We start from the raw sequence: 24087 nt of genomic DNA, 5'->3' as shown, positions 1-24087 counted from the left end.
ATACAGCTACACATCAGCCATATTACACAGCTACACATCAGCCATATTATACAGCTACACATCAGCCATATTATACAGCTACACATTAGCCATATTACACAGCTACACATTAGCCATATTACACAGCTACACATCAGCCATATTACACAGCTACACATCAGCCATATTACACAGCTACACATCAGCCATATTATACAGCTACACATCAGCCATATTATACAGCTACACATCAGCCATATTATACAGTTACACATCAGCCATATTATACAGCTACACATCAGCCATATTACACAGCTACACTACAGCCATATTACACAGCTACACATCAGCCATATTACACAGCTACACATCAGCCAAATTATACAGCTACACATCAGCCATATTACACAGCTACACATCAGCCATATTATACAGTTACACATCAGCCATATTATACAGTTACACATCAGCCATATTATACAGCTACACATCAGCCATATTATACAGCTACACATCAGCCATATTATACAGCTACACATCAGCCATATTATACAGCTACACATCAGCCATATTACACAGCTACACTACAGCCATATTACACAGCTACACATCAGCCATATTACACAGCTACACATCAGCCATATTATACAGCTACACATCAGCCATATTATACAGCTACACATCAGCCGTATTATACAGCTACACATCAGCCGTATTATACAGCTACACATCAGCCGTATTATACAGCTACACATCAGCCATAGTATACAGCTACACATCAGCCATAGTATACAGCTACACATGGCTCCATATTATACAGCTACACATCAGCCATATTATACAGCTACACATCAGCCATATTATACAGCTACACATCAGCCATATTATACAGCTACACATCAGCCATATTATACAGCTACACATCAGCCATATTATACAGCTAGACATCAGCCATATTACACAGCTAGACATCAGCCATATTATACAGCTACACATCAGCCATATTATACTGCTACACATCAGCCATATTATACAGCTACACATCAGCCATATTATACAGGTACACATGGCTCCATATTATACAGGTACACATGGCTCCATATTATACAGCTACACATCAGCCGTATTATACAGCTACACATCAGCCGTATTATACAGCTACACATCAGCCATATTATACAGCTACACATCAGCCATAGTATACAGCTACACATCAGCCATAGTATACAGCTACACATCAGCCATAGTATACAGCTACACATCAGCCATATTATACAGCTACACATCAGCCATATTATACAGCTACACATCAGCCATATTATACAGCTACACATCAGCCATATTATACAGCTACACATCAGCCATATTATACAGCTACACATCAGCCATATTATACAGCTACACATCAGCCATATTATACAGCTACACATCAGCCATATTATACAGCTACACATCAGCCATATTATACAGCTACAAATCAGCCATATTATACAGCTACACATCAGCCATATTATACAGCTACACATCAGCCATATTATACATGTCCAATCAATTGAATTTACCACAGGTGGACTCCAATCAAGTTGTAGAAACATCTCAAGGATGATCAATGGAAACAGGATGCACCCGAGCTCAATTTAGAGCCTGTTTTTTGTTTTTTCTATAATTCTAAAACCTGTTTTCACTTCATCGTTCTATTTATTTATTTTATTTCACCTTTATTTTACCAGGTAGGCCAGATCTCCTTTATTTAACCAGGTGGACCAGATCACCTTTATTTAACCAGGTGGACCAGATCACCTTTATTTAACCAGGTAGACCAGATCACCTTTATTTAACCAGGTAGACCAGATCACCTTTATTTAACCAGGTAGACCAGATCACCTTTATTTAACCAGGTAGACCAGATCTCCTTTATTTAACCAGGTAGACCAGATCACCTCCATTTAACCAGGTAGACCAGATCACCTTTATTTAACCAGGTAGACCAGATCACCTCTTTTTAACCAGGTAGACCAGATCACCTTTATTTAACCGGGTAGACTAGATCACCTTTATTTAACCAGGTAGGCCAGATCACCTTTATTTAACCAGGTAGGCGAGATCACCTTTATTTAACCAGGTAGACCAGATCACCTTTATTTAACCAGGTAGACCAGATCACCTTTATTTAACCAGGTAGGCCAGATCACCTTTATTTAACCAGGTAGGCCAGATCACCTTTATTTAACCAGGTAGACCAGATCACCTTTATTTAACCAGGTAGACCAGATCACCTTTATTTAACCAGGTAGGCCAGTTGAGAACAAGTTCTCATATACTGAGACCAGGCCAAGATGAAGCAAAGCAATGCGACAGAAACAACACAGAGTTATACATGAACAAGCGTACAGTCAATAACACAATAGAAAAAACGAAGTCTATATACAGTGTGTGCAAATGGCGTGAGGAGGTAAGGCAATAAATAGGCCATAGTAGCGAAGTAATTACAGTTTAGCAGAGTAACACTGGAGTGACAGATGAGCAGATGATGATGTGTAAGTAGTGATACTGGTGTGCAAAAGAGCAGAAAAGTAAATAAAAACAATATGGGGATGAGGTAGGTAGATTGGGTGGGCTATTTACAGATGGGCTATGTACAGCTATCATTCTTAAATGGATGAAAACTCTTCATAGAGATGGCCGCCTGACCAAACAGAACAGTTAGGGGAGAAGGCCCTTGGTCAGGGAGTTGACCAGGAACACTATGGTCACTCTGACAGAGTTCCTCTGTGGAGATGGGAGAACCTTCCAGAAGGACAACCATCTCTGCAGCACTCCATCAATCAGGCCTTTATGTTAGAGTGGCCAGACGGAAGCCACTCCTCAGTGAAAGGCACATGACAGCCTGCTTGGAGTTTGCCATGACACCTAAAGGACTGTGTCCTTGAGTGGCCCGGACTTGAACCCGATCGGATCGAACATCTCTGGGGAGACCTGAAAATAGCTGTGCAGCGACACACCCCATCCAACCTGACAGAGCTCTCTTTGACAAACGAACACAGGGGATCACTAACAAACTACTAGGTCATCGCTCTTACCTAAGCTGAGGGTTCCATGGTGACGGCCATCTTGGATCCAGTGCTGGACACCAGATCTATGAGCCTGCCCTTCACCATCTAACCCTGGAGGGAGAAAAACATGTTTCTGTACTTTATCAGTCTTATTTATTTGGCTCTACAATAAAGTAAATTGTCAGAGATCAAAAATGTTTTCACGCACACACAGACGGAAGGGGATTCACTTCCTCTTCGTATCTTTCTCTCTCCCTCCCTTAATGAACTTGTTAGCTAGCTCATTTTGTTTTGTGGGATACAGGGATGAAGAATACCACAGCTGGTGAAATAGGCAGTGAAACATTTAGGCTAACGTTAGCTAGAGCAGCTTGTCTTCAATATTACTGTCATTCCAGCAACGGGGGCTATAGCCTACCTTGAACAATATCAAATCAAATGTATTTATAAATCGCTTCTTACATCAGCTGATGTCACAAAGTGCTGTACAGAAACCCAGCCTAAAACCCCAAACAGCAAGCAATGCAGGTGTAGAAGCACGGTGGCTAGGAAAAACTCCCTAGAAAGGCCAGAACCTTTGGAAGAAACCTAGAGAGGAACCAGGCTCTGAGGGGTGGCCAGTCCTCTTCTGGCTGTGCCGGGTCGAGATTATAACAGAACATGGCCAAGATATTCAAATGTTATAGATGACCAGCAGGAGATCAAATCAAATCATATTTTATTTGTCACATACACATGGTTAGCAGATGTTAATGCGAGTGTAGCGAAATGCTTGTGCTTCTAGTTCCGACAATGCAGTAATAACAAGTAATCTAACTAACAATTCCAAAACTACTGTCTTGTACACAGTGTAAGGGGATAAAGAATATGTACATAAGGATATATGAATGAGTGATGGTACAGAGCAGCATAGGCAAGATACAGTAGATGGTATCGAGTACAGTATGTACAAATGAGATGAGTATGTAAACAAAGTGGCATAGTATAGTATAAAGTGGCTAGTGATACATGTATTACATAAGGATACAGTCGATGATATAGAGTACAGTATATACGTATGCATATGAGATGAATAATGTAGGGTAAGTAACATTATATAAGGTAGCATTGTTTAAAGTGGCTAGTGATATATTTACATCATTTCCCATCAATTCCCATTATTAAAGTGGCTGGAGTTGAGTCAGTGTCAGTGTGTTGGCAGCAGCCACTCAGTGTTAGTGGTGGCTGTTTAACAGTCTGATGGCCTTGAGATAGAAGCTGTTTTTCAGTCTCTCGGTCCCAGCTTTGATGCACCTGTACTGACCTCGCCTTCTGGATGATAGCGGGGTGAACAGGCAGTGGCTCGGGTGGTTGATGTCCTTGATGATCTTTATGGCCTTCCTGTGACATCGGGTGGTGTAGGTGTCCTGGAGGGCAGGTAGTTTGCCCCCGGTGATGCGTTGTGCAGACCTCACTACCCTCTGGAGAGCCTTACGGTTGAGGGCGGTGCAGTTGCCATACCAGGCGGTGATACAGCCCGCCAGGATGCTCTCGATTGTGCATCTGTAGAAGTTTGTGAGTGCTTTTGGTGACAAGCCGAATTTCTTCAGCCTCCTGAGGTTGAAGAGGTGCTGCTGCGCCTTCTTCACGATGCTGTCTGTGTGAGTGGACCAATTCAGTTTGTCTGTGATGTGTATGCCGAGGAACTTAAAACTTGCTACCCTGTCCACTACTGTTCCAACGATGTGGATAGGGGGGTGTTCCCTCTGCTGTTTCCTGAAGTCCACAATCATCTCCTTAGTTTTGTTGACGTTGAATGTGAGGTTATTTTCCTGACACCACACTCCGAGGGCCCTCACCTCCTCCCTGTAGGCCATCTCGAGATTATAACAGAACATGGCCAAGATATTCAAATGTTCATAGATGACCAGCAGGAGATTATAACAGAACATGGCCAAGATATTCAAATGTTCATAGATGACCAGCATGGTCCAATAATAATAAACTGGAGCAGCAGCACGGCCAGGTGGACTGGGGACAGCAAGGAGTCCTCAGACCAGGTAGACCTGAGGCATGGTCCTAGGGCCAGGTGAACTGGGGACAGCAAGGAGTCCTCAGACCAGGTAGACCTGAGGCATGGTCCTAGGGCCAGGTGAACTGGGGACAGCAAGGAGTCCTCAGACCAGGTAGACCTGAGGCATGGTCCTAGGGCCAGGTGGACTGGGGACAGCAAGGAGTCATCAGACCAGGTAGACCTGAGGCATGGTCCTAGGGCTCAGGTGGACTGGGGACAGCAAGGAGTCATCAGACCAGGTAGACCTGAGGCATGGTCCTAGGGCTCAGGTCCTCAGAGAGAGAGAAAGAAAGAGAGAATTAGAGAGAGCATACTTAAATTCAAACAGGACACTGGATAAGACAGGAGAAATTCTCCAGATATAACAGACTGGCCCTAGCCCCACACACACACACACACACACACACACACACACACACACACAAACTACTGCAGCATAAATACTGGAGACTGAGACAGGAGGGGTCAGGAAACAACAAAACAAAAATACAGGCAGGTAGTGAAGGCCTGATTTTAGTTGTATTAATGTATCGTGTTACGGGCTTACCAAGGAAAAGCTTCCAAAATGACTAATTCGAGGTAGAAATGAGTTGGAGCACCCGCCAACAAAAAGAAAGCAGAGCTAGATTCCCTCTGTTTTAGTGTACTACAATGTATCCTCTACTTGGTCAAATGTGGACATCCTTCTGTGGTTACGAAGCGCAGGGAGGAAGGTGAGACATGGTTGGCGTCTACAGTGGTGCGCAGTAGCGTCGTCTGTGGTTTTGATATCTACTGCGATGCAACGTTTCAATGCTCCTTTAGTTTGGCCATTATACACACGCATTTGAGCATGTATATGTGGTGCACTTAGCTAGCTAACTAGCGTAACATACTTTGCTTGTTCCTCGTTGAAGATGCTCTCATCATGGATGGAGAGATGAGGTGATTTGATTAGCAGTAATCCAGAGCATACCGACGGCCTCAAAGTAATGACAACTAGCTAGCTAAATCAAACAACAAGCAACATGGCTATTTATCTGAGACGTCAACTAACTGAGGATAAATCAGTCCCTTCTCATCCGTGCACTCGTCGGAGACTAAAAGCAGTAGATTGGTGTTGCTTTTTTCCATCTAGGAGGAAAGGCAAGTGGCCTGCAAGAAATGGGACGCGACTCAGAATGACCGATAATGACAGGAAGTTGTAGAATAGGATATTGATTACTTTGCTACCTGAAATCCAAAAATCATTCAGAACTATTGCAATACTGTTAATGTATTTGGGATCACTTTTCATTTTGGCCAGCTAATGGTCCTACCAACTGATCAAGCAATATCGGAAGAAAGCGTGAACCTGTTTTTATGAGCACCATACTTCCCCGATTATGGCCACTTGTCGCCCAAAATGAAAATCCCACCCTCTTGTACATTGTTGGTTGTCAATGACAACTTTTATACTACAACATTGCTCGCTAATTTCCCCACAAAAACAGATTTTCGTTTACATTTAGGCTTTTTCCCCAATAATTTGTCACCCAGGGGGTTCTCGTAGGCCCGTTTGGAACATCGAATCGCAATACATATGCCAACAGGATATCGTGAGGTCCCTGGCAATTCTCAGCCCTAATGTATAGTGTGGCACACTTAGTCATTGATTGAAATAGCATTAAAATAACAATATAAGCATTGATTGACAAAAGTAATTTGACTGCTGCTACTGTGAGTTCTGACACCGTGTTGTATGTCTTTTAGTAATGAATTCTAATAGCATTTATGGAGAACTTTTCCTTTGCCACATTGTTCACGCTGGGGCTAAATGTAAACCCATTTGGTCGGGGCGGCAGGTAGCCTAGTGGTTTGTGAGTTGGACCAGTAACTGAAAGGTTGCTGGATCGAATCCTTGAGCTGACAAGGTAAAAATCTGTCGTTCTTTCCCTGAACAATGCCGTTATAACCCGCCGTGATTGTAGATAATAATTTGTTTTTAACTTGCCTGGTTAAAGGATAGTGAAATCCGGTGACCTGGGGTGGTCTAGCAGTCTAAGCTGCTGCCCGTGGAGGACATGAACGATATACCACTGCCAGCATGGGTCGGAATCCAACACACTGCTCTTTCAGCACTCTCTGTCCTACCTTTCATCTTGGTCTCTCTCTCTCCAGCCAATAAACATACAAAAAGCTAAATCAGATGGTGGCTCGGTTTCAATCCATAAAGATGCTCTCCTCCCTTCTGCCATCCTTCCCCTAAATCTGAGGTGGCTTGTTTCTGTTTCTGTCACCTAAGGGGAGTGACCAAAGGACAGAGGAAGGCAGCAAGTCATTGAAATGAAACGCATCCTATTAAATAAGGGTTATCTCTCCTCTGATCATATCCTGTCCATCCCTTTAGCCCCCGGCGGCTCCGACCAGCCGTAACTACACAGAGATCCGAGAGAAGCTCCGGTCCCGGCTGACGCGTCGTAAGGAGGAGTGTCTTCCCCAGAGACGGGACTCTGACCCGGCCGTGTCCACCTCCATCGACCACCGAGACGTGGACGAGCTGCTGGACTTCATCAACTCCTCAGAGCACAAACCAGCCAACAGCGCTAAGGCTGCCAAGCGGGCACGCCATAAACAGAAGAAGAAGGTGATGTCACATGACGTGGTGGGAATAGTCACCAATACAGACCAGTTAATACATATTAAAGTATTGGTTCAGAACATCTAAATATGTATTTGTGTAAGTAGGATGTAATATTGGTAGTAATCGCCTGTTTGTGTAGTGTGAGGCAGCTTGATGTACAGGACACCCCCTGGACAGGACACTAGTCTATATCCTGTTTCTGTAGTGAGACAGCTTGATGTACAGGACACCCCCTGGACAGGACAGGACACTAGTCTATCTCCTGTTTCTGTAGTGAGGCAGCTTGATGTACCAGTACACCCCCTGGACAGGACACTAGTCTGTCTCCTGTTTCTGTAGTGAGACTGTCTGTCCTGTCTAATTTTATTTTTGTTTAACCTTGATTTAACTAGGCAAGTCAGTTATGAACAAATTCTTATTTACAATGACGGCCTCCTGTCGAACCATCTGTCTGTCTCTCCCCATCTCAGGAGAAGCAGACCCAGGCCGGTAGTGGTGATGGTGAGGGAGCTGGTAGCGACCCCCCCTCCACCCCTCCAGAGCCCAGTGAGGACCCAGACCACCTCAGCCTGGAGGAGGAGGAGGAGGAGGAGGAGGATGTGGAGTACGGTGAGGACCCGGAGGCTAGTCGGCTGCTGGAGTGGCCCCAGCTGGAACTAGAGAGGGTCAACTCCTTCCTGACCTCTCGGCTAGAGGAGATCAAAAACACCATCAAGGTAAGGATAACTGCGTCCCAAATTACTCCCTATTCCCTAAATAGTGCGCTACTTTTAACCAGGGCCCATGGGCAAAACTAATGTACTATATAGGGAATAGGGAGCCATCTGGGACTCATATGATCATTGTCCGGGAGCCATCTGGGACTCAAATGATTATTGTCCGGGAGCCATCTGGGACTCATATGATCATTGTCCATATGTAGGGCACTATAAAATCCGGAAGGCGGAAGGAATTCAACAAAACATTTTTGATCGAATTTAGTAGGAAATCAACTATACTGAACAGAAATATAAACACAACATGTAAAGTGTTGGTCCCATGTTTCATGAGCTGAAATAAAAGGTTCTAGAAATGTTCCACATGCAGATGAAGCTTAATTTTCTGCACAAATTTGTTAACATCCACCTGACAGGTGTGGCATATCAAAGAAGCTGATTGAACATCATGATCGTCACACAGGTGCACCTTGTGCTGGGGACAGTAAAAGGCCACTTTAAAATGTGCAGTTTTGTCACACAGCAGAATGCTGCTGATGGCTCAAGTTTTGACAGATTGTGCAATTGGCATGATGACTGCAGGAATGTCAGCAAGAGCTGTTGCCAGAGAATTTGATGTTAATTTATCAACCATATGCCGCCTACAACATCGTTTTAGGGAATTTGTCAGCACGTCCAACCGGCCTCATAACCGCAGACCACGTTGTAACCAGACCAGTCCAGGACCTTCACAGTCGGCTTCTTCACGTGCAGGGTCATCTGAGGTCCACGACCTGCGGAATCGTCTGAGACCAGCCATCAGGACAGCTGAGGAGCATTTATGTCTGTAATAAAGCCTTTTTTGTGGGGAAAAACATATTCTGATTAGCTGGGCCTGGCCCCTCAATGGTTTGGCCTGGCTCCTCAATGGTTTGGCCTGGCTCCTCAATGGTTTGGCCTGGCTCCTCAATGGTTTGGCCTGGCTCCTCAATGGTTTGGCCTGGCTCCTCAATGGTTTGGCCTGGCTCCTCAATGGTCTGGCATGGCTCCTCAATGGTTTGGCCCACCCACTCCCACCCATGCCTGCGACACTGCCCAGTCAATTGAAATCCAGGGTTTAATGATTTTATTTCAATTGACTGATTTCATAATATGAAATGTAAACTCTGTAAAATCTTTTGAAATTGTTGCAAGTTGAGTTTTTATATTTTCATTCAGTATAAATGTATTGAATTTATTCGAAAATCTATTAACTTTGTATAGCCGTTAGCGATGATGCTAACACAAGAATGCCCCTGTCTGTTTTCCTACCACTTTGTGTAGCCGTTAGCGATGATGCTAACACAAGAATGCCCCTGTCTGTTTTTCTACCACTTTGTGTAGCCGTTAGCGATGATGCTAACACAGGAATGCCCCTGTCTGTTTTCCTACCACTTTGTATAGCCGTTAGCGATGGTGCTAACACAAGAATGCCCCTGTCTGTTTTCCTACCACTTTGTGTAGCCGTTAGCGATGATGCTAACACAGGAATGCCCCTGTCTGTTTTCCTACCACTTTGTGTAGCCGTTAGCGATGATGCTAACACAGGAATTCCCCTGTCTGTTTTCCTACCACTTTGTGTAGCCGTTAGCGATGATGCTAACACAGGAATGCCCCTGTCTGTTTTCCTACCACTTTGTGTAGCCGTTAGCGATGATGCTAACACAGGAATGCCCCTGTCTGTTTTCCTACCACTTTGTGTAGCCGTTAGCGATGATGCTAACACAGGAATGCCCCTGTCTGTTTTTCTGCCACTTTGTGTAGCCTTGAGCGATGATGCTAACACAGGAATTCCCCTGTCTGTTTTTCTACCACTTTGTGTAGCCGTTAGCGATGATGCTAACACAGGAATGCCCCTGTCTGTTTTTCAACCACTTTGTGTAGCCGTTAGCGATGATGCTAATGACGACCATCTTCTGGTAGATGGAAAGGCTTTCCCCCAAAAAAAAACTTCTCAATTAATGAAATGTTAACTACAGTGTAGTCTATGGCTTACCTGGCAGAATGATACCATGATTATTTGCATCAATCCAGTGGTGATTTGTTTAGTAAACTCGGCAATCACACCAAAACAAAAAATGTGGTCGATTCCTCAGTGGTCTCCTGCTGTTGTTTTTATGTATTCTTACGGATTTAGATCCAATTCGGTTGTTTTTCTCTAAACAAAGTGTGATTTATGAAGGACTAAAAAATCTGAACCTTAGAAAAACTAAACGTATAAAAGAGAATTAGGCGAAAAATGTAAAAGATTATAATGGGCCCACTGATAACATGTAGTTATCGCCTAATGGTTGTCTCTTGTTATATTGTAAAGTAAGTTTGTCTGAGCCAGAATCCTCCTATCTCCTGTGTCTGTATTGAGCCAGCTTGACAGTCAACTAGAGGGTTATCTAAACTAACATACCTCTGGACACGTCACTAGTATATTTTACCCCGCCCAGAAATCTGCCCCTTTCATTCTCTGTCCCCAACGCACTAGACGACCAGTCTTGATAGCCTTCAGCCGTACCCTCGTCCTACTACTCCTCTGTTCCTCGGGTGATGTGGAGGTTAACCCAGGCCCTGTGTGTCCCCAGGCGTTCTCATTTGTTAACTTCTGTAACAGGAAAAATCCTTGGTTTCATGCATGTTAACATCAGAAGCCTCCTCCCTAACTTTGTTTTACTCACTGCTGTTAGCACAGTCCGACAACCCTGATGTCCTTGCTGTGTCTGAATCCTGGCTTAGGAAGGCCACCGAAAATTCTGAGGTTTCCATATCCAACTACAACAATTTCCGTCAAGATAGAGCTGCCAAAAGGGGGAGAAGCTGCAATCTACTCCAGAGATAGACCTGGAAAGTATGACATTACTTTGCAGGCTATGCCCAAGCAGTTCGAGCTTCTAATTTTAAAAATGAATCTCCAGAAATAAGTCTCTCACTGTTGCTGCCTGTCATAGACCCCCTCAGCTCCCAGCCTGTGAATTGATCGCCTCCCATCTATCTTCAGAGTTCGTTCTGTTAGGTGACCTAAGCTAGATGCCCTCAATCTCACACAAATTATCAATGAACCCACCAGGCACATCCCAAATCTGTAAACACGGGCACCCTCATAGATATCATCCTGATCAACTTGCCCTCCAAATACACCAAATACATCCGCTAAGGGCCCGCAGTCAAACGACCACCCCTCATCACTGTCAAACGCTCCCTAAAACACTTCAGCGAGCAGGCCTTTCTAATCGACCTTGCCCGGGTATGCTGGAAGGACGTTGACCTCATCCCGTCAGTAGAGGATGCCTGGTCGTTCTTTAAAAGTAATTTCCTCACCATCTTAAATAAGCATGCCCCTTTCAAAAAATGTAGAACTAAAAACAGATATAGTCCTTGGTTCACTCCAGACCTCACTGCCCTCGACCAGCACAAAAACATCCTGTGGCGGACTGTAATAGTCCCCGCGATATGCAACTGTTCAGGGAAGTCAGGAACCAATACACAGGCAGTCAAAGGTTCGATTAATTTAAAAACTTTTTTTTTTTTAACTGTCATCCTGTAGCTCTAACTCCAAAAGTTTTGGGACACTAAAGTCCATGGAGAACAAGAGCACCTCCTCCCAGCTGCCCCCTGTACTGAGGCTAGGAAACACTGTCACCACCGATAAATCCACGATAATTTCAATAAGTATTTCCCTACGGATGGCCATGCTTTTTTCCTGGCTACTCCCCCCCCCCCCCCCCGCAGCTACTCGCCCAAGCCTCCCCAGCTTCACCTTCGACCAAATCCAGATAGCAGATGTTCTTTGCAAAACCTGGACCCGTACAAATCAGCTGGGCTAGACAATCTGAACCCTCTCTAAAATTATCCGCCACCATTGTTGCAACCCCTATTACCTGTCTGTTCAACCTCTCTTTCGTATCGTCCAAGATCCCTAAAGATTGGAAAGCTGCCGCGGTCGTCCCCCTCTTCAAAGGAGGTGACACTCTAGACCCAAACTGTTATAGACCTATATCCATCCTGCCTTCGAAAGCCAAGTTAATAAACAGACCACTGACAATTTTGAATCCCACCGTACCTTCTCCGCTATACAATCTGGTTTCCGAGCTGGTCACGGGTGCACCTCAGCCACACTCAAGGTCCTAAACTCTGCAGCCGTCTTCATCGACCTGGCCAAGGCTTTCGACTTTCGGCAGACTCAACATCCTTGGTTTCTCAAATGACTGCCTTGCCTGGTTCACCAACTACTTCTCTGATAGAGTTCAGTGTGTCAAATCGGGGGGGCCTGTTGTCCGGACCTCTGGCAGTCTCTATGGGGGTGCCACAGGGTTATATTCTCGGGCCGACTCTTTTCTCTATATACATCAATGATGTTGCTCTTGCTGCTGGTGATTCTCTGATCCACCTCTACGCAGATGACACCATTCTGTATACTTCTGGCCCTTCCTTGGACACTGTGTTAACTAACCTCCAGACGAGCTTCAATGCCATACAACACCCCTTCCGTGGCCTCCAACTGCTCTTAAACGCTAGTAAAACTAAATGCATGCTTTTCAACCGTTCACTGCCCGCACCCGCCTGCCCGCCCGACTAGCATCACTACTCTGGACGGTTCTGACTTAGGGTTACCCTCTAGACAACTACAAATACCTAGGTGTCTGACTAGACCGTAAACTCTCCTTCCAGACTCCTATTAAACATCTCCAATCCAAAATTAAATCTAGAATCGTCTTTCTATTCCGCAACAAAGCCTCCTTCACTCACGCCACCAAACACACCCTTGTAAAACTGACTATTCTACCGATCCTCAACTTCGGCGATGTCATTTGGAAAATCGCCTCCAACACTCTACTCAGCAAACTGGATGCAGTCTATCGCAGTGCCATCCGTTTTGTCACCAAAGCCACTTACACCACCCACCACTGCGACCTGTGCGCTCTAGTCGGCTGGCCCTCGCTACATATTTATTGCCCGACCCACTGACTCCAGGTCAGCAAAAGGTCTTTGCTAGGTAAAGCTCTGCCTTATCTCAGCTCACTGGTCACGATAACAACAACCGTAGCACTGCTCCAGCAGGTATATCTCACTGGTCATCCCCAAAGCCAACACGTAATTTGGCTGCCTTCCAGTTCTCTGCTGCCAACGACCGGAACGAATTGCAAAAATAGCTGAATCTGGAGACTTTTATCTCCCTCACCAACTTTAAACATCAGCTATCTGAGCAGCTAACCGATCGCTGCAGCTGTACATAGTCCATCTGTAAATAGCACACCCAATCTTACCTACCTCATCCCCATATTGTTTTTTATTTACTTTTCTGCTCTTTTGCACACCAGTATCACTACTTGCACATCATCATCTGCTCATCTATCACTCCAGTGTTAATCAGATACATTGTAATTACTTCACTACTATGGCCTATTTATTGCCTTACCTCCTCAAGCCATTTGCACACACTGTATATAGACTTCCTTTTTTTGTATTGTGTTATTGACTGTATGTTTATTCCATGTGTAACTCTGTGTTGTTGTTTGTGTTGAACTGCTTTGCTCTATCTTGGCCAGGTCACAGTTGTAAATGAGAACTTGTTCTCAACTGGTCTACCTGGTTAAATAAAGGAAAAATAAATATGTCCAGACCAATTGTTTTGAGGCAGCGACACCCTCTGGACAGGACACTAGTCTATGGCAGGACCTATTGTATTGAGGCAGCTTGACACCCCCTGGACAGGACACTAGTCTATGGCAGGGCCTATTGTATTGAGGCAGTTTGACACCCCCTGGACAGGACACTAGTCTATGGCAGGACCTATTGTATTGAGGCAGCTTGACACCCCCTGGACAGGACACTAGTCTATGGCAGGGCCTATTGTATTGAGGCAGTTTGACACCCCCTGGACAGGACACTAGTCTATGGCAGGACCTATTGTATTGAGGCAGCTTGACACCCCCTGGACAGGACACTAGTCTATGGCAGGACCTATTGTATTGAGGCAGCTTGACACCCCCTGGACAGGACACTAGTCTATGGCAGGGCCTATTGTTTTGATGTTGTTTGTCTATCTATTGATGTGTTGTTTTTATTTTACATGTTATTAGTCGCACATTGTCTCGTGAAGATAATCTGGAGTTGGAGTCTTTTAAAGGGGTGTTTCTCAGACATGAAGTCTGTGGAAAAAAATCTAGCATATACATCGGAAGCTAAATGTAGTCCAGTGCTGGGCTTAATCTGTCTATGAAACCAGTCCTTAATCTGTCCATGAAACCAGTCCTTAATCTGTCCATAAAACCAGTCCTTAATCTGTCCATGAAACCAGTCCTTAATCTGTCTATGAAACCAGTCCTTAATCTGTCCATGAAACCGGTCCTTAATCTGTCCATAAAACCAGTCCTTAATCTGTCCATAAAACCAGTCCTTAATCTGTCCATGAAACCAGTCCATAATCTGTCCATAAAACCAGTCCTTAATCTGTCCATGAAACCGGTCCTTAATCTGTCCATGAAACCGGTCCTTAATCTGTCCATAAAACCAGTCCTTAATCTGTCTATGAAACCAGTCCTTAATCTGTCCATAAAACCAGTCCTTAATCTGTCTATGAAACCAGTCCTTAATCTGTCTATGAAACCAGTCCTTAATCTGTCTATGAAACCAGTCCTTAATCTGTCTATGAAACCAGTCCTTAATATGTCTATGAAACCAGTCCTTAATCTGTCCATAAAACCAGTCCTTAATCTGTCCATAAAACCAGTCCTTAATCTGTCTATGAAACCAGTCCTTAATCTGTCTATGAAACCAGTCCTTAATCTGTCTATGAAACCAGTCCTTAATCTGTCCATGAAACCAGTCCTTAATCTGTCCATGAAACCAGTCCTTAATCTGTCTATGAAACCAGTCCTTAATCTGACCATGAAACTAGTCCTTACTCTGTCCATGAAACCAGTCCTTAATCTGTCTATGAAACCAGTCCTTAATCTGTCTATGAAACCAGTCCTTAATATGTCTATGAAACCAGTCCTTAATCTGTCCATAAAACCAGTCCTTAATCTGTCCATAAAACCAGTCCTTAATCTGTCTATGAAACCAGTCCTTAATCTGTCTATGAAACCAGTCCTTAATCTGTCTATGAAACCAGTCCTTAATCTGTCCATGAAACCAGTCCTTAATCTGTCCATGAAACCAGTCCTTAATCTGTCTATGAAACCAGTCCTTAATCTGACCATGAAACCAGTCCTTACTCTGTCCATGAAACCAGTCCTTAATCTGTCCATGAAACCAGTCCTTAATCTGTCTATGAAACCAGTCCTTAATCTGTCCATGAAACCAGTCCTTAATCTGTCCATGATACCGGTCCTTAATCTGTGAATTTCAGTGTTTCAGAAAGTGTATCCTCTCTGCAATCTGAGAAACAGTTGAAACCCTGATTTAAGGCATTTTTAGCTGTTTTAAATGTTGGTTTATTAAACTTATTTCCGCTTTTCTTCTCTTTTCCAAAATAAAAACGTTGACCTTTGACCTTGCAGGACTCTATCCGGGCCTCGTTCTCCATGTACGACCTCAACCTGGATGTGAATGACTTCCCCAAAAAAGCGGCTACTCTGGAGGGCAACCATCTTCTCTCCCACCTCAACGGCTCCTCCTGCTCTGACCTGCAGCAGATAGACCTCGACCTGGCCCCTCTCTCCCTGGGTACCTTCAAGAGCCATCTGGACCTGGTCAGCGGCTGGGAGGAGGCCCATCCCCGGGACAACTCCCCCATCGGCCCCATCTCACCCCCGGCTTGTGCTACTGTACCTGGGGTAGGGGGACCATGGGCTGCGGCTGGTACTGTGGCGAAGGATGTTCAGAGGCTCCACACCACCCCCAGCCTCTCCAAGCTGATCCGGGTGCGCTCCCCAGAGAGGTGCCCCTCTGCTAGGCCTGAGAATAAACACCAGGTCCCTGCTTCGATCCAGACCCAGGGCTCTATTAAGGTAGCTAAGCCTAAAGAGGAGACCCCAGCGGAGCCCAAGAACATGACTACCCCTACACCTGGGGTTAATGTTGGGGCTGGTAGGAACATGACTACCCCTACTCCTGGGGTTAATGTTGGGGCTGGTAGGAACATGACTACCCCTACTCCTGGGGTTAATGTTGGGGCTGGTAGGAACATGACTACCCCTACTCCTGGGGTTAATGCTGGGGCTGGTAGGAACATGACTACCCCTACTCCTGGGGTTAATGTTGGGGCTGGTAGGAACATGACTACTCCTGGGTCTGGGGTTAATGTTGGGGCTGGTAGGAACATGACTACCCCTACTCCTGGGGTTAATGTTGGGGCTGGTAGGAACATGACTACTCCTGGGTCTGGGGTTAATGTTGGGGCTGGTAGGAACATGACTACCCCTACTCCTGGGGTTAATGTTGGGGCTGGTAGGAACATGACTACTCCTGGGTCTGGGGTTAATGTTGGGGCTGGTAGGAACATGACTACTCCTGGGTCTGGGGTTAATGTTGGGGCTGGTAGGAACATGACTACTCCTACTCCTGGGGTTAATGTTGGGGCTGGTAGGAACATGACTACCCCTACTCCTGGGGTTAATGCTGGGGCTGGTAGGAACATGACTACTCCTACTCCTGGGTCTGGGGTTAATGCTGGGGCTGGTAAGCTGAAGAAGGGCAAGAAGCAGCAACGTCAGGACCAGCTGCCTCCAGAACAGAACCAGACCAGACCCGGATCCAAAGCAGCTGCGGAGTTGCAGAAAACTGGTCCCAACAGTTCTGATGCTGTGGGTTCTAAGGCTGGTTCTGGTTCCAAACCACCACCTCACTCGGCTGAGAGCCAGAGAACCGGGGCAAGGAGGGCGGAGGAGACCAGACCCACCCGTCAGCAGGCCACCAACGGGACAGTGAGTAGCTCTGGTGCTCCCAGCACCCAAAGAGGGAAGGGGGAGGAGCAAGAGGCCAAAGGTCACTCTGTCACCTCAACCAATCACAACCAAGCCCAGCAGCAGCAGCAACCCAAGGGGAAGAATAAGAAGAACAAGAACAAGGGAGAGAAAACCAGCCGCAACATCGGTACGTTAGTTTAGATAACCCTCTCGTTGACTGTCTCTTATGTTGTAGGAGAGGAGACATGTCAGGTACGTTAGTTTAGACACCCCTCTAGTTGACTGTCTCTTGTGTTATTCATGTAGTAGGAGAGGAGACATGTCAGGTACGTTAGTTTAGACACCCCTCCAGTTGACTGTCTCTTGTGTTATACATGTAGGAAAGGAGACGTCAGTGTGAATGATAAAGCGATCAGACAGCGTGACCGTTCGTTGGTTGTGATGTTTCTGTCCTGTCTCCTTCTCCCCTAGACGATGTGTTTCTCCCTAAAGACGTGGACCCAAAAGAAATGGATGAGATTGATCGTGAGGTGGAATACTTCAAAAGGTAACGCTCGGCCTCGGTGACGATCCGAAACATTTAGGGGCCGCTTTACCAAACAGACAAGAGATTCTCAGTCTAAGAAGACTAAACTTGGTCTTTGTCTGGGAAACTGGCCCTTGTTTTGTTTGTTGTTTTGCCACCACCAGCCTCCTGTTCATTGAACCAGATAGTGATATATCTCTCTCCTCTCTGTAGGTTTTGCCTTGACTCTGCTAAACAGACCCGTCAGAAGGTTGCAGTAAACTGGTCCAACTTTACCCTCAAAAAGGTTCCTTCCAACGCAGCCCAGTAACTGACCCCCCCCCCCCCCCCCCCCCCCAACACAACTATGTCCATACAACCCCGACGGCCTGAGGCCTTCTCTCATTCCCACTCTTCGTCCTCCTCCTCTGTTTCCTCACCAAGCCAAGGGACCCTGGTGCAACACCATTTTCCAGTCGGGACTGCGATACTGCGTTGCTATTGGCTGACAGCCAGGGATCATTCACACACAGGGGCGACTGAGACTAGACTTTGCTGTTTTGCAACGAGGGAGAAGAGATCCAGGTTGAAACATGGAGAACTGGCAGCCTTCTGTTTATCAGATCTAATCTACTGTGTACTTCACTATGTAGTATGGAAAACAGTTACCTTATACAATAAAAAAAAATGTATTTTTATTGCAATTGTGGCACATTTTAACATTGTTGAAAACCTCTTGGATTGTTATTGGTTGGTTTTATTTAGTGCTTCTGTTCTCCAAAGGTACTGACCCACGACCCACGACCCACGAGGTTTAGGGTATCTCTCCCTCAACGCACAACCCTGTGGATATCTGTCTGTGTCTGTGGATAGGCACTGACCCACAAGGTTTAGGGTATCTCTCCCTCAACCCTGTGGATATCTGCCTGTGTCTGTGGATAGACTGTTAAGATGATGAATCGCCTCTGAATTATTTTACAATGTTTTTAACAAGGTTTCTGATTTATGGTGTGGAGGACACGGGCATTTAAAAACCTGTTAAAACACAATATACTGTCATAGACACCATGTGTGGTTTGGTTATCTATACTGTCATAGACACCACCATGTGTGGGCTGGTTATCTATACTGTCATAGACACCACCATGTGTGGGCTGGTTATCTATACTGTCATAGACACCACCATGTGTGGGCTGGTTATCTATACTGTCATAGACACCATGTGTGGGTTGGTTATCTATACTGTCATAGACACCATGTGTGGGTTGGTTATCTATACTGTCATAGACACCACCATGTGTGGGTTGGTTATCTATACTGTCATAGACACCATGTGTGGGTTGGTTATCTATACTGTCATAGACACCACCATGTGTGGGCTGGTTATCTATACTGTCATAGACACCATGTGTGGGTTGGTTATCTATACTGTCATAGACACCATGTGTGGGTTGGGTATCTATACTGTCATAGACACCACCATGTGTGGGCTGGTTATCTATACTGTCATAGACACCATGTGTGGGTTGGTTATCTATACTGTCATAGACACCATGTGTGGGCTGGTTATCTATACTGTCATAGACACCATGTGTGGGTTGGTTATCTATACTGTCATAGACACCACCATGTGTGTGGGTTGGTTATCTATACTGTCATAGACACCATGTGTGGGTTGGTTATCTATACTGTCATAGACACCATGTGTGGGTTGGTTATCTATACTGTCATAGACACCACCATGTGTGTGGGTTGGTTATCTATACTGTCATAGACACCATGTGTGGGTTGGTTATCTATACTGTCATAGACACCATGTGTGGGTTGGTTATCTATACTGTCATAGACACCATGTGTGGGTTGGTTATCTATACTGTCATAGACACCACCATGTGTGGGTTGGTTATCCATACTGTCATAGACACCACCATGTGTGGGTTGGTTATCTATACTGTCATAGACACCACCATGTGTGGGCTGGTTATCTATACTGTCATAGACACCACCATGTGTGGGTTGGTTATCTATACTGTCATAGACACCACCATGTGTGGGTTGGTTATCTATACTGTCATAGACACCACCATGTGTGGGTTGGTTATCTATACTGTCATAGACACCACCATGTGTGGGTTGGTTATCTATACTGTCATAGACACCATGTGTGGGTTGGTTATCTATACTGTCATAGACACCACCATGTGTGGGTTGGTTATCTATACTGTCATAGACACCATGTGTGGGTTGGTTATCTATACTGTCATAGACACCATGTGTGGGTTGGTTATCTATACTGTCATAGACACCACCATGTGTGGGTTGGTTATCTATACTGTCATAGACACCACCATGTGTGGGTTGGTTATCCATACTGTCATAGACACCACCATGTGTGGGTTGGTTATCTACAATTAAACTCGGAAGTCTACATACACCTTGGCCAAATACATTTAAACTCCGTTTTCCACAATTTCTGACATTTTATCCTAGTAAAAATTCCAGTCTTAGGCCAGTCTGGATCACCACTTTATTTTAAGAATGTGAAATGTCAGAATATTAGTATAGAGAATTATTTCTTTCAGCTTTTATTTCTTTCATCACATTCCCAGTGGGTCAGAAGTTCAATTAGTATTTGGTAGCATTGCCTTTAAATTGTTTAACTTGGGTCAAATGTTTTGGGTAGCCTTCCACAAGCCTCCCACAATAAGTTGGGTGAATTTTGGCCCATTCCTCTGACAGAGCTGGTGGAACTGAGTCAGGTTTGTAAGCCTCCTTGCTCGCACATGCTTTTTCAGTTCTGCCCACATATTTTCTATAGGATTGAGGTCAGGGCTTTGTGATGGCCACTCCAATACCTTGACTTTGTTGTCCTTAAGCCATTGTCCTTAAGCCACTTCTGACCCACTGGAATTGTGATACAGTGAATTATAAGTGAAATAATCTGTCTGTAAACAATTGTTGGAAAAATGACTTGTGTCATGCACAAAGTAGATGTCCTAACCGACTTGCCCAAACTGTAGTTTGTTAACAAGAAATTTGTGGAGTGGTTGAAAAAACGAGTTTTAATGACTCCAACCTAAGTGTATGTAAACTTCCGACTTCAACTGTATACTGTCATAGACACAACCACCATGTGTGTGTTAATTAATTAATTTTTTACATCTTATTTAACCTTTATTTAACCTGGCAGGCTAGTTCTCATTTGCAACTGGCCAATATAAAGCAAAGCAGTGTGACACAAACAACAACAACAGAGTTACACATGGAATAAACAAACATACAATCAATAATACAGTAGAAAAAAGTCTATATACAGTGAGTGCAAATGAGGTAAGATAAGGGAGTTAAGGCAATAAATAGGCCATGGTGGCGATGTATTACAATATAGCAATTAAACACTGGAATGGTAGAATGTGCAGAAGATGAATGTGCAAGCATAGATACTAGGGTGCAGAAAAAGATAAATAAATACAATAAGGGGATGAGGTAGATAGATGGGCTATTTACAGATGGGTTGTGTACAGGTGCAGTGATCTGTGAGCTGCTCTGACAGCTGGTGCTTAAAGTTAGTGAGGGAGATATGAGTCTCCAGCTTCAGAGATTTTTGGCAGTTCGTTCCAGTCATGGGCAGCAGAGAACTGGAAGGAGAGGCGGCCAAAGGAAGAATTGGTTTTGGGGGTGACCAGTGAGATATACCTGCTGGAGTGGGTGCTGCTATGGTGACCAGTGAGCTGAGATAAGGTGGGGCTTTACCTAGCAAAGACTTATAGATGACCTGGAGCCAGTGGGTTTGGCGATGAATATGAAGCGAGGGTCAGCCAACGAGAGCATACAGGTCGCAGTGGTGTGTAGAATATGGGACTTTGGTGACAAAACGGATGGCACTGTGATAGACTGCATCCAATTTGCTGAGTAGAGTATTGGAGGCTATTTTGTAACTGAAGTCACCGAAGTCAAGGATCGGTAGGATAGTCAGTTTTACGAGGGTATGTCTGGCAGCATGAGTGAAGGATGCTTTGTTGCGAAATAGGAAACCCGATTCTAGATTTAATTTTGGATTGGAGATGTTTAATGTGAGTCTGGAAGGAGAGTTTACGGTCTAACCAGACACCTAGGTATTTGTAGTTGTCCACGTATTTTAAGTCAGAACCGTTTAGAGTAGTGATTCTGGAGGTGCGGGCAGTGATCGGTTGAAGAGCATGCATTTAGTTTTACTTGCATTTAAGAGCAGTTGGAGGCCACGGAAGGAGAGTTGTATGGCATTGAAGCTCGTTTGAAGGTTAGTTAGCACAGTGTCCAAGGAAGGGCCAGAAGTATACAGAATGGTGTCGTCTGCGTAGAGGTGGATCAGCAAGAGCAACATCATTGATATATATACTGAGAAAAGAGTCGGCCCGAGAATTGAACCCTGTGGCACCCCCATAGAGACTGCCAGAGGTCCGGACAACAGGCCCTCCGATTTGACACACTGACCTCTGTCTGCGAAGTAGTTGGTGAACCAGGCGAGGCAGTCATTTGAGAAACCAAGGCTGTTGAGTCTGCCAAATAGAATGTTGTGATTGACAGAGTCGAAAGCCGTGGCCAGGTAGATGAATAAGGCTGCACAGTATTGTCTCTTATCGATGGCTGTTATGATGTTGTTTAGGACCTTGAGCGTGGCTGAGGTGCACCCGTGACCAGCTCAGAAGCCAGATTGAATAGCGGAGAAGGTACGGTGGGATTCGAAATGGTCGGTCATCTGTTTGTTAACTTGGCTTTCGAAGACCTTAGAAAGGCAGGGTAGGATAGATTTAGGTCTGTAGCAGTTTCTAGAGTGTCTCCCCCTTTTGAAGAGGGGGGCGACCGCGGCAGCTTTCCAATCTTTGGGAATCTCAGATGACGCGAAAGAGAGGTTGAACAGGCTAGTAAATGGGGTTGCAATAGTTTCGGCAGATCATTTTAGAAAGAGAGGATCCAGATTGTCTAGCCCACCCAGCTGATTTGTAGGGGTCCAGATTTTGCAGCTCTTTCAGAACATCAGCTATCTGGATTTGGGTGAAGGAGAAATGGTGGGGGCTTTGGCAGGTTGCTGTGGAGGGTGCTGGGCAGTTGACCGGGTAGGGGTAGCCGGGTGGAAAGCATGGCCAACCATAGAAAAATGATTATTACCTTGAAAAATGCTTTCGTAACTGGAAAGTGTGGGTTGGTTATCTATACTGTCATAGACACCGTGTGTGGGTTGGTTATCTATACTGTCATAGACACCGTGTGTGGGTTGGTTATCTATACTGTCATAGACGCCATGTGTGGGTTGGTTATCTATACTGTCATAGACACCATGTGTGGGCTGGTTATCTATACTGTCATAGACACCATGTGTGGGTTGGTTATCTATACTGTCATAGACACCGTGTGTGGGTTGGTTATCTATACTGTCATAGACGCCATGTGTGGGTTGGTTATCTATACTGTCATAGACACTGTGTGTGGGTTGGTTATCTATACTGTCATAGACACCATGTGTGGGTTGGTTATCTATACTGTCATAGACACCATGTGTGGGCTGGTTATCTATACTGTCATAGACACCATGTGTGGGTTGGTTATCTATACTGTCATAGACACCATGTGTGGGTTGGTTATCTATACTGTCATAGACACCATGTGTGGGTTGGTTATATACTGTCATAGACACCATGTGTGGGTTGGTTATCTTTTCAGTCATTGACACCACCACCATGTGCGGGCTGGTTATATACTGTCATAGACACAATGTGTGGGTTGGTTATCTATACTGTCATAGACACCACCATGTGTGGGCTGGTTATCTGTACTATAATAGACACCAACACCATGTGTGGGATGGTTATCTATACTGTCATAGACACCACCATGTGTGGGCTGGTTATCTGTACTGTCATAGACACCATGTGTGGGTTGGTTATCTATACTGTCATAGACACCACCACCATGTGTGCGCTGGTTATCTATACTGTCATAGACACCATGTGTGGGCTGGTTATCTATACTGTCATAGACACCATGTGTGGGCTGGTTATCTATACTGTCATAGACACCACCATGTGTGGGCTGGTTATCTGTACTGTCATAGACACCATGTGTGGGTTGGTTATCTATACTGTCATAGACACCACCACCATGTGTGCGCTGGTTATCTATACTGTCATAGACACCACCATGTGTGGGCTGGTTATTTATACTGTCATAGACACCACCATGTGTGGGCTGGTTATCCATACTGTCATAGACACCACCACCATGCGTGGGCTGGTTATCTATACTGTCATAGACACCACCATGTGTGGGCTGGTTATCCATACT

General features: G+C 45.0%; 1 protein-coding gene across 4 annotated transcripts in view; it reads left to right on the top strand.

The window, feature by feature from the left end:
* Window positions 1-18470, top strand: part of LOC110489235 (protein FAM193B) — a 64835-nt gene extending 46365 nt beyond the window's left edge. Inside the window, exons 7-12 of one of the 4 annotated variants that reach the window (XM_036943549.1) lie at window positions 7454-7690; window positions 8158-8403; window positions 15915-16406; window positions 16452-17448; window positions 17733-17808; window positions 18001-18470. In XM_036943549.1, coding sequence (XP_036799444.1) covers window positions 7454-7690; window positions 8158-8403; window positions 15915-16406; window positions 16452-17448; window positions 17733-17808; window positions 18001-18097 — 2145 coding nt within the window. In that variant the 3' untranslated portion in view covers window positions 18098-18470. Of the gene's footprint in view, window positions 1-7453; window positions 7691-8157; window positions 8404-15914; window positions 17449-17732; window positions 17809-18000 lie in introns of all 4 variants that reach the window. The other 3 variants (XM_036943550.1, XM_036943552.1, XM_036943548.1) reach the window with 3 other exon arrangements.
* The last annotated feature ends 5617 nt before the right edge of the window (window positions 18471-24087 follow it).

Source organism: Oncorhynchus mykiss, chromosome 14 (genome assembly GCF_013265735.2).
Source record: "Oncorhynchus mykiss isolate Arlee chromosome 14, USDA_OmykA_1.1, whole genome shotgun sequence".
Classification (NCBI taxonomy): Eukaryota; Metazoa; Chordata; class Actinopteri; order Salmoniformes; family Salmonidae; genus Oncorhynchus; species Oncorhynchus mykiss.
The sequence above is the reverse complement of the archived record's forward strand: the minus strand, read 5'-3'. Positions and strand labels throughout refer to the sequence as shown.